The sequence below is a fragment of the Gymnoscopelus microlampas genome (genome assembly GCF_963454915.1).
Source record: "Gymnoscopelus microlampas genome assembly, chromosome: 2".
Classification (NCBI taxonomy): domain Eukaryota; kingdom Metazoa; phylum Chordata; class Actinopteri; order Myctophiformes; family Myctophidae; genus Gymnoscopelus; species Gymnoscopelus microlampas.
The window spans coordinates 5,984,245-5,999,317 of NC_139939.1; the positions used below are offsets into that span (position 1 = coordinate 5,984,245).

The following is a 15,073-nucleotide window of genomic DNA, read 5'->3' on the forward strand; positions in this document are numbered from 1 at the left end:
TCAGGCTTTTACTGTGTACAGGTCCCAGAGCTCATGGCAAAAATCCTAATAAACAGCTTCGCAACTGCGCTGTGAGCTTGTAGATCTGCTATTTGTGCTATTTTTCACCTACTGTATACATGAGTGCAGAAATAATACCTCATCATCTTCAAATAAGCTATTGAGAAAGATTTTGTATATATATATATAAATATAGACAAGATATTAAATGAAAAGAAACACATTAACCTGAGTTGTGAGATGTAGGGTAGACACTGAAGGAAGATCTTCACTTCACTCTCTTCATCTGACCAGCCTCTCAGCTCTACTGGTTTCTTCTCTGGTTGGAGTTTCATCACCTCTAGGAGAAGGGAAACCTTTCTCTCTGAGGGGTCTATGGACCAGACTGTAGGAGCTGACTGGTAAAGTGGTTGTAATGCTGGAAGAACACATCTGCCTGTTTGAGTCTCATAGTTCTTCACATAGGAGTATAGGTCCAGTAGTACATCACTTTGAGCCTTCCTGTGTACCCAATCAACTGTGTCAAAGAGGAATGTTTTGTAATCACACACAGAAGACAGCAATTCCAGAATCTTCTCTCCTGTTTTTTCTTCCTGTTCTGCTGCCTCACAGATGAGCTTCTCCAGGAACTTGGTTGGCTCTGGACCATTATAACGGCAACTGTTCAAATGAAAACCAGCATAAAATATTGATCTCTGCATCATAAACAGAACAAAACAAACACTGTATCTTTTGGATTTTAGGTGAAATAAATTATTGTAGAGAACACTAATAACACTGTTAAAATAAATGTAAAAAAGACAAAACCATCTACATGATCACAATGCGTCGCAATGCGACACATTGTGAGCTTGTCAGTTTCGAGGTATTCCAACATTTTAAACATTTGGCAAAAAATCATAACTAACTCACACTTGTAAGATCATTGTGGAACAAACTAATAACATTATTATAAGAAATGTTACAAAAAGTAACAGAAAAAAAGAAAAACTAAAATAGGGGATCTATGAACTCACAACGCATCACAATGTGACACGTTGTGAGCTTGTAGATCCGCTATTTTAGCTTTTTGTCATATGAATATAGGACTTAAGTGGTTAAAATGTCTAATAAACACACAAGTGTGCATGTGTGTGTGCGTGTATGCATGTGTGCACGTGTGGGGGGTCTCCGCTTTGTCGGATGTAAGAAGGGGGGCTCCAAGGTAAAAAAGGTCGTGAACCACTGATTTCATATACTTATAGCATATAGTTTATGTTGTTCTCTCTGCACTTTGCTTCTATCCTGGATATGCTGCACAGCTCTTTGTATTAAAGGAGGAGTTCACCCAAAACATGACTTATTTTCTATCAATTACACACCCCATGAAGCCTTGAATTCATGGAGATTTCTTTGTTTTTGTCGCATTCCTGAGCCAATAATTTGATGACCGGGTGGCTCAGTAGGAGACATAATGTAGGAGACTCTACTAAGACTCTACTCAGTAGTGAGTCTCCGCAATTGAGTCTCCTCAATTGAGTCTCCCACCAAACCTCTGCCGGTCATCAAATTATTGGCTCAGGAATGCGACAAAAACAAAGAAATCTCCATGAATTCAAGGCTTCATGGGGCTTGAAATTGATATAAAATAAGTCATTTTTTGGGTGAACTACTCCTTTAAGAAAGAAAACTCTGTCTTTGTATTATAATTCTTTACTAGTCCATATCCAGGGGTGCACATGTGCACACTTGAGACTGTGCCGGTGACTACACACTAAAATCCTCAGTATTCATTTATCCATTTGTAACTCATAGAGTGTACTAATGTAACCAAATGGAGGTCCATTTGGTTACATTTGTAAACTCTCAGAGTTAAATTAACACTCAGGTTTTTACTGTGTTCAGATCCCATAGCTCATGGCAAAAGTCCTAATAAACAGCTTTGCAATGACGTTGTGAGCTTGTAGATCTGCTGTTTGTGCTATTTCTCACCTACTGTATAATGGCATGCCCTAAAAAGGGACACCAGGTTGAAAGTGGTTAAATACATGAGTGCCTAAATAATACCTTATAATCTTCAAATAAGCTTTTGAGAAAGCTTTTATATACATCCGCTATTTTAGCTTTTTGTCATATGAATATAGGACTTAAGTGGTTAAAATGTCTAATAAACACACAAGTGTGCATGTGTGTGTGCGTGTATGCATGTGTGCACGTGTGAGGGGTCTCCGCTTTGTCGGATGTAAGAAGGGGGGCTCCAAGGTAAAAAAGGTCGTGAACCACTGATTTCATATAGTTTATGTTGTTCTCTCTGCACTTTGCTTCTATCCTGGATATGCTGCACAGCTCTTTGCATTAAACGAGTAGTTCACCCAAAAAATTACTTAATTTCTATCAATTACACACCTAATGAAGCCTTGAATTCATGGAGATTTCGTAGTTTTTGTCGCATTCCTGAGCTAATAATTTGACGACCGGGTGGCTGCTCAGTAGGAGACATAAAGTAGGAGACTCTACTAAGACTCTACTTAGTAGGAGACTCAATTGAGTCTCCTCAATGGAGTCTCCCACCAGAGACTCTGCCGGTCATCAAATTATTGGCTCAGGAATGCGACAAAAACAAAGAAATCTCCATGAATTCAAGGCTTCATGGGGCTTGAAATTGATATAAAATAAGTCATTTTTTGGGTGAACTACTCCTTTAAGAAAGAAAACTCTGTCTTTGTATTATAATTCTTTACTAGTCCATATCCAGGGGTGCACATGTGCACACTTGAGACTGTGCCCGTGACTACACACTAAAATCCTCAGTATTCATTTATCCATTTGTAACTCATAGAGTGTACTAATGTAACCAAATGGAGGTCCATTTGGTTACATTTGTAAACTCTCAGAGTTAAATTAACACTCAGGTTTTTACTGTGTTCAGATCCCATAGCTCATGGCAAAAGTCCTAATAAACAGCTTTGCAATGACGTTGTGAGCTTGTAGATCTGCTGTTTGTGCTATTTCTCACCTACTGTATAATGGCATGCCCTAAAAAGGGACACCAGGTTGAAAGTGGTTAAATACATGAGTCTCTAAATAATACCTTATAATCTTCAAATAAGCTTTTGAGAAAGCTTTTATATACATCCGCTATTTTAGCTTTTTGTCATATGAATATAGGACTTAAGTGGTTAAAATGTCTAATAAACAGACAAGTGTGCATGTGTGTGTGCGTGTATGCATGTGTGCACGTGTGAGGGGTCTCCGCTTTGTCGGATGTAAGAAGGGGGGCTCCAAGGTAAAAAAGGTCGTGAAACACTGATTTCATATACTTATAGCATATAGTTTATGTTGTTCTCTCTGCACTTTGCTTCTATCCTGGATATGCTGCACAGCTCTTTGCATTAAACGAGTAGTTCACCCAAAAAATTACTTATTTTCTATCAATTACACACCTAATGAAGCCTTGAATTCATGGAGATTTCGAAGTTTTTGTCGCATTCCTGAGCTAATAATTTGACGACCGGGTGGCTGCTCAGTAGGAGACATAAAGTAGGAGACTCTACTAAGACTCTACTTAGTAGGAGACTCAATTGAGTCTCCTCAATGGAGTCTCCCACCAGAGACTCTGCCGGTCATCAAATTATTGGCTCAGGAATGCGACAAAAACAAAGAAATCTCCATGAATTCAAGGCTTCATGGGGCTTGAAATTGATATAAAATAAGTCATTTTTTGGGTGAACTACTCCTTTAAGAAAGAAAACTCTGTCTTTGTATTATAATTCTTTACTAGTCCATATCCAGGGGTGCACATGTGCACACTTGAGACTGTGCCCGTGACTACACACTAAAATCCTCAGTATTCATTTATCCATTTGTAACTCATAGAGTGTACTAATGTAACCAAATGGAGGTCCATTTGGTTACATTTGTAAACTCTCAGAGTTAAATTAACACTCAGGTTTTTACTGTGTTCAGATCCCATAGCTCATGGCAAAAGTCCTAATAAACAGCTTTGCAATGACGTTGTGAGCTTGTAGATCTGCTGTTTGTGCTATTTCTCACCTACTGTATAATGGCATGCCCTAAAAAGGGACACCAGGTTGAAAGTGGTTAAATACATGAGTCTCTAAATAATACCTTATAATCTTCAAATAAGCTTTTGAGAAAGCTTTTATATACATCCGCTATTTTAGCTTTTTGTCATATGAATATAGGACTTAAGTGGTTAAAATGTCTAATAAACACACAAGTGTGCATGTGTGTGTGCGTGTATGCATGTGTGCACGTGTGAGGGGTCTCCGCTTTGTCGGATGTAAGAAGGGGGGCTCCAAGGTAAAAAAGGTCGTGAAACACTGATTTCATATACTTATAGCATATAGTTTATGTTGTTCTCTCTGCACTTTGCTTCTATCCTGGATATGCTGCACAGCTCTTTTCATTAAACGAGTAGTTCACCCAAAAAATTACTTATTTTCTATCAATTACACACCTAATGAAGCCTTGAATTCATGGAGATTTCGTAGTTTTTGTCGCATTCCTGAGCTAATAATTTGACGACCGGGTGGCTGCTCAGTAGGAGACATAAAGTAGGAGACTCTACTAAGACTCTACTTAGTAGGAGACTCAATTGAGTCTCCTCAATGGAGTCTCCCACCAGAGACTCTGCCGGTCATCAAATTATTGGCTCAGGAATGCGACAAAAACAAAGAAATCTCCATGAATTCAAGGCTTCATGGGGCTTGAAATTGATATAAAATAAGTCATTTTTTGGGTGAACTACTCCTTTAAGAAAGAAAACTCTGTCTTTGTATTATAATTCTTTACTAGTCCATATCCAGGGGTGCACATGTGCACACTTGAGACTGTGCCCGTGACTACACACTAAAATCCTCAGTATTCATTTATCCATTTGTAACTCATAGAGTGTACTAATGTAACCAAATGGAGGTCCATTTGGTTACATTTGTAAACTCTCAGAGTTAAATTAACACTCAGGTTTTTACTGTGTTCAGATCCCATAGCTCATGGCAAAAGTCCTAATAAACAGCTTTGCAATGACGTTGTGAGCTTGTAGATCTGCTGTTTGTGCTATTTCTCACCTACTGTATAATGGCATGCCCTAAAAAGGGACACCAGGTTGAAAGTGGTTAAATACATGAGTGCCTAAATAATACCTTATAATCTTCAAATAAGCTTTTGAGAAAGCTTTTATATACATAAAGACAAGATATTAAATGAAAGGAAACACATGAACCTGAGTTGTGAGATGTAGGGTAGACACTGAAGGAGGATCCTCAGTTCACTCTCTTCATCTGACCATCCTGTCAACATTACTGGTTTCTTCTGTGGTTGGAGTTTCATCACCTCTAGGAGGAGGGAGACCTTTCTCTCTGAGAGGTCTATGGACCAGACTATAGGAGCTGACTGGTAAAGTGGCTGGAATGCTGGATGAACACTTCTACCTGTTTGAGTCTCATAGTTCTTCACATAGGAGTATAGGTCCAGTAGTATATCACTTTGATACTTCCAGTTTCTCCAATCAAAGCGATGAAAGGGGAATCCGTTGTAATTACACACTGAAGACAACAATTCCAGAATCTTCTCTCCTGTTTCTTCTTCCTGTTCTGCTGCTTCACAGATGAGCTTCCCCAGGAACTTGGTTCGTTCTGGACCATCAACACTGCAACTGTTCAAATGAAAACCAACATGAAATATTGATCTCTGCATCATAAACAGAACCAAACAAACACTGTATCCTTCATATTTTAGGTGAAAGAAATAATTGTGGAGAACACTAATAACACTGTTAAAATAAATGTAATTAAACCCTGATCTACAAGCTCAAAATGTGTTGCAATGCGACACATTGAGCTTGTCTGTTTGGGGGTATTGCAACATTTTAAACATTTTGACTAAATTTCGACTCAATTGAGTCTCCTCAATTAAGTCTCCTGCCGGAGACTCCACCAGTCATCAAATTATTGGCTCAGGAATGCGACAAAACAAAAAATCTCCATTCAAGGCTTCATGGGGTGTGTAATTGATAGAAAATAAGTCATTTTTGGGGTGAACTACTCCTTTAGGCAAGAAAACTCTGTCTTTGTATTATAATTCTTTACTAGTCCATATGCAGGGGTGCACATGTGCACACTTGAGACTGTTCCCGTGACTACACACTAAAATCCTCAGTGTTCATTTATACATTTGTAACTCAGAGAGTGTACAAATGTAACCAAATGGACCCTTATGGGTCCATTTGGTTACATTTGTACACTCTCAGAGTTAAATTAACACTCAGGCTTTTACTGTGTACATGTCCCAGAGCTCATGGCAAAAATCCTAATAAACAGCTTCGCAACTTTGTTGTGAGCTTGTAGATCTGCTATTTGTGCTATTTTTCACAGGTGTATACATGAGTTTAGAAATAATACCTCTCATAATCTTCAAATAAGCAATTGGGAAAGTTTTTGTATATATATATATATATATATATATATATATATATATATATATATATATATATATATATATATATATATATATATATATATAAATCACACCCAGTGTGAAGTGGGCGGTGTGTGGTCATCACAACACGACTCACTTAAAAAAATATATATATTTACATACTAAATCAATTCTAGGATCATTTATTTTTTTAAGTCCTTTTGGCTTCAATATGACCATAGTAATATTTTCTTCCATCTTTTTGTCCTCATCGGCTGTCTGTTCTCTGTCCTTTGAGCTCATGATTTTCATTTTATTGTTTTCTTCTTTTATCATTTCAGTTATAGGATTCTTCTTTACGTTTCCCACCAAGGCTTGTCTCTTCCATTGTTGGATTATGTAGGCCACTGTATTTTTTAGAAATCTTAAGTTCAGCAGAAATTGTTCTGTAACCTTGACCAGATCTGTGCTTTCTCACAATTCTGTGTTTAAGCTCTTGTGATATATACTTTGATCTCACAGGGCCAGTTCTAACAAGACTTTCCATTGTCTTCTTTGTTTCGGTTTTTACTTTCCTCATTTCAACAATAGTGAATTTGCGATTCTTTTTCACTGATCTCATGACATACACAGCATCTAAGTTAAATATACTACTCTCACATGAAAATGGTTTTAGATTATTTTCATCATGTGTCTCACTAGCCAATCACAGGATGTGGAATTGGAGCACTATGTCACTGTTGTGACACCCAGTGTGAAGTGGGTGGTGTGTGATCATCACACGACTCAGTCCTATATAGGGCTTCACATGTGTCATGTGTTTCGCTAGCCAATCACAGTCCTGAATTTGCAAAGTCAGCCAATCACATTACAGCTAGTGGTGATGACACTAGCTGTAATGTGATTGGCTGACTTTGCAAAAGTATAGAGTTGTATTGACTGTGGAAGGGTTAGCGTTGTAGACTGCGTTGTAGACTATTGGCCAATCACTTATAGGGGGCGGTTACACCGCCCAAAAAAAAATAAAATATATAGACAAGATATTAAATGAAAGGAAACAAATTAACCTGAGTTGTGAGATGTAGGGTAGACACTGAAGGAAGATCTTCACTTCACTCTCTTCATCTGACCAGCCTGTCAGATCTACTGGTTTCTTCTCTAGTTGGAGTTTCATCACCTCTAGGAGGAGGGAGACCTTTCTCTTTGAGAGGTCTATGGACCAGACTATTAGAGCTAACTGGTAAACTGGTTGTAATGCTGGAAGAACACTTCTGCCTGTTTGAGTCTCATAGTTCTTCACATAAGAGTATAGGTCCAGTAGTACGTCACTTTGATACTTCCTGAAGGACCAATCATCAACCCGGTCAAAGGGGAATGTTTTGTAATTACACACAGAAGACAGAAATTCCAGAATCTTCTCTCCTGTTTCTTCTTCCTGTTCTGCTGCTTCACAGATGAGCTTCCCCAGGAGCTTGGCTGGCTCTGGACCATTAACACTGCAACTGTTAAATTGAAAACCAACATGAAATATTGATCTCTGCATCATAAACAGAACCAAACAAACACTGTATCCTTCGGATTTAGGTGAAATAAATAATTGTAGAGAACACTAATAACAGTGTTAAAATAAATGTAAAAAAAACTAAAAAAACAAAACCATCTACATGATCAAAATGCTTCGCAATGCGACACATTGTGAGCTTGTCAGTTTCGAGGTATTCCAACATTTTAAACATTTGGCAAAACATCTTAACTAACTCACACATGTAACATCATTGTGGAACAAACTAATAACATTATTAAAATAAATGTTACAAAAAGTAACAGAAAAAAAGAAAAAGTCAAATAGTGGATCTATGAGCTCACAACGCATCGCAATGTGACACGTTGTGAGCTATTTTTGCTTTTTGTCATATGAATTAGGACTTAAGTGGTTAAAATGTCTAATAAACACAAGTGTGCATGTGTGCACGTGTGGGGGGTCTCAGCTTTGTCAGATGTAAGAAGGGAACTCCAAGGTAAAATAGGTTGTGAACCACTGATGTATTTCATATACTTATAGCATATAGTTTCTGTTGTTCTCTCTGCACTTTGCTTCTATCCTGGATATGCTGCACAGCTCTTTGTATTAAAGGAGTAGTTCACCCAAAACATGACTTATTTTCTATCAATTACACACCCCATGAAGCCTTGAATTCATGGAGATTTCTTTGTTTTTGTCGCATTCCTGAGCCAATAATTTGATGACCGGGTGGCTCAGTAGGAGACATAATGTAGGAGACTCTACTAAGACTCTACTCAGTAGTGAGTCTCCTCAATTGAGTCTCCTCAATTGAGTCTCCCACCAAACCTCTGCCGGTCATCAAATTATTGGCTCAGGAATGCGACAAAAACAAAGAAATCTCCATGAATTCAAGGCCTCATTGGGTGTGCAATTAATAGAAATAAGTCATGTTTTGGGTGAACTACTCCTTTAACACATTAACCGGCAAGAATGTAGTCCTACGGTCCATTAAATCCAACTGTTAAGCACCGAGACCGTAGCCCTACGGTCCGGGTACTTTTTCGTTTTTTTCAGGGTTTTTTTTCGTTTTTTTTTTCAATTTTCTACACGGACCATTTTCAGTGTAACACCACCGGAACGGAACTATTTGCGATCCGGTTTTGCCGTTCCCGTCGGCCTCCATTCTAAAGCGCACACTAAAACTCCATTTTCTCCCTTGTAATTTTTTCTCCTCGGTCATCACTGTTTAACATAAACCGTTCTAACTACAACATGGATGCCCCGTTTGACACGTGGTCTGCACTGGTAGACAGAGGGACATCTGCACGATGTTTACAAACGGTGCATCGCGCATTCTTAAGGATTTTAACGGGGTCCATGGCGACGTGAAAAAAACAAAAAACAACAATAAAACCTTGGCACTGGTGAGTACATTATGAGATTAACTTCTGGTGGTGGATGTGTTAAGAAAGAAAACTCTGTCATTGTATTATAATTCTTTACTAGTCCATGGGGTGCACGTGTGCACACTTGAAACTGTGCCTGTGAGTACACACTAAAATCCTCAGTGTATAATGGCATGCCACAAAAAAGGACACCAGGTTGAAAGAGGTTAAATACATGAGTGCATAAATAATACCTCATAATCTTCAAATAAGCTTTTGAGAAAGCTTTTATATATATAGACAAAATATTAAATGAAAGGAAACACATGAACCTGAGTTGTGAGATGTAGGGTAGACACTGAAGGAAGATCCTCACTTCACTCTCTTCATCTGACCAGCCTCTCAGCTCTACTGGTTTCTTCTCTGGTTGGAGTTTCATCACCTCTAGGAGGACAGAGACCTTTCTCTTTGAGAGGTCTATGTACCAGACTGTAGGAGCTGACTGGTAAACTGGTTGTAATGCTGGAAGAACACTTCTGCCTGTTTGAGTCTCATAGTTCTTCACATAAGAGTATAGGTCCAGTAGTACGTCACTTTGATACTTCCTGAAGGACCAATCATCAACCCGGTCAAAGGGGAATGTTTTGTAATTACACACAGAAGACAGAAATTCCAGAATCTTCTCTCCTGTTTCTTCTTCCTGTTCTGCTGCTTCACAGATGAGCTTCCCCAGGAGCTTGGCTGGCTCTGGACCCTTAACACTGCAACTGTTAAAATGAAAACCAACATGAAATATTGATCTCTGCATCATAAACAGAACCAAACAAACACTGTATCCTTCGGATTTAGGTGAAATAAATAATTGTAGAGAACACTAATAACAGTGTTAAAATAAATGTAAAAAAAAAAAAAAAAGAAAAAACATCTACATGATCAAAATGCTTCGCAATGCGACACATTGTGAGCTTGTCAGTTTCGAGGTATTCCAACATTTTAAACATTTGGCAAAACATCTTAACTAACTCACACATGTAACATCATTGTGGAACAAACTAATAACATTATTAAAATAAATGTTACAAAAAGTAACAGAAAAAAAGAAAAAGTCAAATAGTGGATCTATGAGCTCACAACGCATCGCAATGTGACACGTTGTGAGCTATTTTTGCTTTTTGTCATATGAATTAGGACTTAAGTGGTTAAAATGTCTAATAAACACAAGTGTGCATGTGTGCACGTGTGGGGGGTCTCAGCTTTGTCAGATGTAAGAAGGGAACTCCACGGTAAAATAGGTTGTGAACCACTGATGTATTTCAAATACTTATAGCATATAGTTTCTGTTGTTCTCTCTCTACTTTGCTTCTATCCTGGATATGCTGCACAGCTCTTTGTATTAAAGGAGTAGTTCACCCAAAACATGACTTATTTTCTATCAATTACACACCCCATGAAGCCTTGAATTCATGGAGATTTCTTTGTTTTTGTCGCATTCCTGAGCCAATAATTTGATGACCGGGTGGCTCAGTAGGAGACATAATGTAGGAGACTCTACTAAGACTCTACTCAGTAGTGAGTCTCCTCAATTGAGTCTCCTCAATTGAGTCTCCCACCAAACCTCTGCCGGTCATCAAATTATTGGCTCAGGAATGCGACAAAAACAAAGAAATCTCCATGAATTCAAGGCCTCATTGGGTGTGCAATTAATAGAAATAAGTCATGTTTTGGGTGAACTACTCCTTTAGCACATTAACCGGCAAGAATGTAGTCCTACGGTCCATTAAATCCAACTGTTAAGCACCGAGACCGTAGCCCTACGGTCCGGGTACTTTTTCGTTTTTTTCAGGTTTTTTTTTTTTTTTTTTTTCAATTTTCTACACGGACCATTTTCAGTGTAACACCACCGGAACGGAACTATTTGCGATCCGGTTTTGCCGTTCCCGTCGGCCTCCATTCTAAAGCGCACACTAAAACTCCATTTTCTCCCTTGTAATTTTTTCTCCTCGGTCATCACTGTTTAACATAAACCGTTCTAACTACAACATGGATGCCCCGTTTGACACGTGGTCTGCACTGGTAGACAGAGGGACATCTGCACGATGTTTACAAACGGTGCATCGCGCATTCTTAAGGATTTTAACGGGGTCTATGGCGACGTGAAAAAAACAAAAAACAACAATAAAAACCTTGGCACTGGTGAGTACATTATGAGATTAACCTCTGGTGGTGGATGTGTTAAGAAAGAAAACTCTGTCATTGTATTATAATTCTTTACTAGTCCATGGGGTGCACGTGTGCACACTTGAAACTGTGCCCGTGAGTACACACTAAAATCCTCAGTGTATAATGGCATGCCACAAAAAAGGACACCAGGTTGAAAGAGGTTAAATACATGAGTGCATAAATAATACCTCATAATCTTCAAATAAGCTTTTGAGAAAGCTTATATATATATAGACAAAATATTAAATGAAAGGAAACACATGAACCTGAGTTGTGAGATGTAGGGTAGACACTGAAGGAAGATCCTCACTTCACTCTCTTCATCTGACCAGCCTCTCAGCTCTACTGGTTTCTTCTCTGGTTGGAGTTTCATCACCTCTAGGAGGACAGAGACCTTTCTCTTTGAGAGGTCTATGTACCAGACTGTAGGAGCTGACTGGTAAACTGGTTGTAATGCTGGAAGAACACTTCTGCCTGTTTGAGTCTCATAGTTCTTCACATAAGAGTATAGGTCCAGTAGTACGTCACTTTGATACTTCCTGAAGGACCAATCATCAACCCGGTCAAAGGGGAATGTTTTGTAATTACACACAGAAGACAGAAATTCCAGAATCTTCTCTCCTGTTTCTTCTTCCTGTTCTGCTGCTTCACAGATGAGCTTCCCCAGGAGCTTGGCTGGCTCTGGACCCTTAACACTGCAACTGTTAAAATGAAAACCAACATGAAATATTGATCTCTGCATCATAAACAGAACCAAACAAACACTGTATCCTTCGGATTTAGGTGAAATAAATAATTGTAGAGAACACTAATAACAGTGTTAAAATAAATGTAAAAAAAAACAAAACAAAAAAAAAACATCTACATGATCAAAATGCTTCGCAATGCGACACATTGTGAGCTTGTCAATTTCGAGGTATTCCAACATTTTAAACATTTGGCAAAACATCTTAACTAACTCACACATGTAACATCATTGTGGAACAAACTAATAACATTATTAAAATAAATGTTACAAAAAGTAACAGAAAAAAAGAAAAAGTCAAATAGTGGATCTATGAGCTCACAACGCATCGCAATGTGACACGTTGTGAGCTATTTTTGCTTTTTGTCATATGAATTAGGACTTAAGTGGTTAAAATGTCTAATAAACACAAGTGTGCATGTGTGCACGTGTGGGGGGGTCTCAGCTTTGTCAGATGTAAGAAGGGAACTCCAAGGTAAAATAGGTTGTGAACCACTGATGTATTTCATATACTTATAGCATATAGTTTCTGTTGTTCTCTCTGCACTTTGCTTCTATCCTGGATATGCTGCACAGCTCTTTGTATTAAAGGAGTAGTTCACCCAAAACATGACTTATTTTCTATCAATTACACACCCCATGAAGCCTTGAATTCATGGAGATTTCTTTGTTTTTGTCGCATTCCTGAGCCAATAATTTGATGACCGGGTGGCTCAGTAGGAGACATAATGTAGGAGACTCTACTAAGACTCTACTCAGTAGTGAGTCTCCTCAATTGAGTCTCCTCAATTGAGTCTCCCACCAAACCTCTGCCGGTCATCAAATTATTGGCTCAGGAATGCGACAAAAACAAAGAAATCTCCATGAATTCAAGGCCTCATTGGGTGTGCAATTAATAGAAAATAAGTCATGTTTTGGGTGAACTACTCCTTTAACACATTAACCGGCAAGAATGTAGTCCTACGGTCCATTAAATCCAACTGTTAAGCACCGAGACAGTAGCCCTACGGTCCGGGTGCTTTTTCTTTTTTTTTCATTTTTTTTTTTCAATTTTCTACACGGACCATTTTCAGTGTAACACCACCGGAACGGAACTATTTGCGATCCGGTTTTGCCGTTCCCGTCGGCCTCCATTCTAAAGCGCACACTAAAACTCCATTTTATCCCTTGTAGTTTTTTCTCCTCGGTCATCATCACTGTTTAACATAAACCGTTCTAACTACAACATGGATGCCCCGTTTGACACGTGGTCTGCACTGGTAGACAGAGGGACATCTGCACGATGTTTACAAACAGTGCATCGCGCATTCTTAAGGATTTTAACGGGGTCTATGGTAGGGCTTTCACCAACTAGTCGACTAGTCGACTAGTATAACCACTAGTCGACCTTGTTGGTACTAGTCGAATAGTTGAAAAAAAAAAAAAAAGAAAAACCTTTTTTTTCTGTTTTAATCTAATTTTTAATGCTGTAGTAATGGCCCATCTTACTATTATTATTATCCTCCTGACTTTATTTTTTATCAAAAGGGGGTCAAAAGCATGCCCAATAAAAGCCTATTATTGGGCAATGGGGATCCTTGGAGACGCTGCTGTGGTGCTGTGCTGCTGTGCCAGAAGCGCTTCCCTTAAAACGCCATAAAAATAAGGGCAGGAGGATAATAATAATAGTAATATAGTAGTAGGATGGTATTAAAACAGTGCCACCCAAAAAAAAAAAAAAAAGTTTTTTTTTTTGTAATTTTTTTTTTTTAATTTAAATTTCGACTAGTCGACTAGTCGACTACCACTGGGTCAAATTAGTCGACCTGTAAAAATCTCTAGTCGTGAAAGCCCTAGTCTATGGCGACGTGAAAAAAACAAAAAACAACAATAAAACCTTGGCACTGGTGAGTACATTATGAGATTAACCTCTGGTGGTGGATGTGTTAAGAAAGAAAACTCTGTCTTTGTATTATAATTCTTTACTAGTCCATGGGGTGCACGTGTGCACACTTAAAACTGTGCCTGTGAGTACACACTAAAATCCTCAGTGTATAATGGCATGCCACAAAAAAGGACACCAGGTTGAAAGTGGTTAAATACATTAGCGCATAAATAATACCTCATAATCTTCAAATAAGCTTTTGAGAAAGCTTTTTATATACATAAAGACAGATAGTAAATGAAAAGAAACACATGAACCTGAGTTGTGAGATGTAGGGTAGACACTGAAGGAAGATCCTCACTTCACTCTCTTCATCTGACCAGCCTCTCAGCTCTACTGGTTTCTTCTCTGGTTGGAGTTTCATCACCTCTAGGAGGACAGAGACCTTTCTCTTTGAGAGGTCTATGTACCAGACTGTAGGAGCTGACTGGTAAACTGGTTGGAATGCTGGAAGAACACTTCTGCCTGTTTGAGTCTCATAGTTCTTCACATAGGAGTATAGGTCCAGTAGTATATCACTTTGAGCCTTCCTGTGTTTCCAATCATCAACCCGGTCAAAGGGGAATGTTTTGTAATTACACACAGAAGACAGCAATTCCAGAATCTTCTCTCCTGTTTCTTCTTCCTGTTCTGCTGCTTCACAGATGAGCTTCCCCAGGAACTTGGTTGGTTCTGGACCATCAACACTGCAACAGTTCAAATGAAAACCAACATGAAATATTGATCTCTGCATCATAAACAGAACCAAACAAACACTGTATCCCAGATTTTTGGTGAAAGAAATAATTGTGGAGAACACTAATAACACTGTTAAAATAAATGTGAAAAAGAAAAGAAAAGCCGGTCTACAAGCTCACTATGTGTCATGATGCGACACA

General features: G+C 38.5%; 1 protein-coding gene across 1 annotated transcript in view; it reads right to left on the minus strand.

Moving 5' to 3' along the window:
• The window catches only part of LOC311060397 (uncharacterized protein), a 46,077-nt gene that overhangs the window by 19,915 nt on the left and 11,089 nt on the right, over window positions 1-15,073 (minus strand). Inside the window, exons 6-11 of the mRNA XM_084078570.1 lie at window positions 14,453-14,881; window positions 11,793-12,227; window positions 9,639-10,073; window positions 7,485-7,919; window positions 5,225-5,656; window positions 229-660 (exon numbers count right to left, since the gene is read on the minus strand). Coding sequence (XP_083934696.1) covers window positions 229-660; window positions 5,225-5,656; window positions 7,485-7,919; window positions 9,639-10,073; window positions 11,793-12,227; window positions 14,453-14,881 — 2,598 coding nt within the window. The remainder of the gene's footprint in view (window positions 1-228; window positions 661-5,224; window positions 5,657-7,484; window positions 7,920-9,638; window positions 10,074-11,792; window positions 12,228-14,452; window positions 14,882-15,073) is intronic.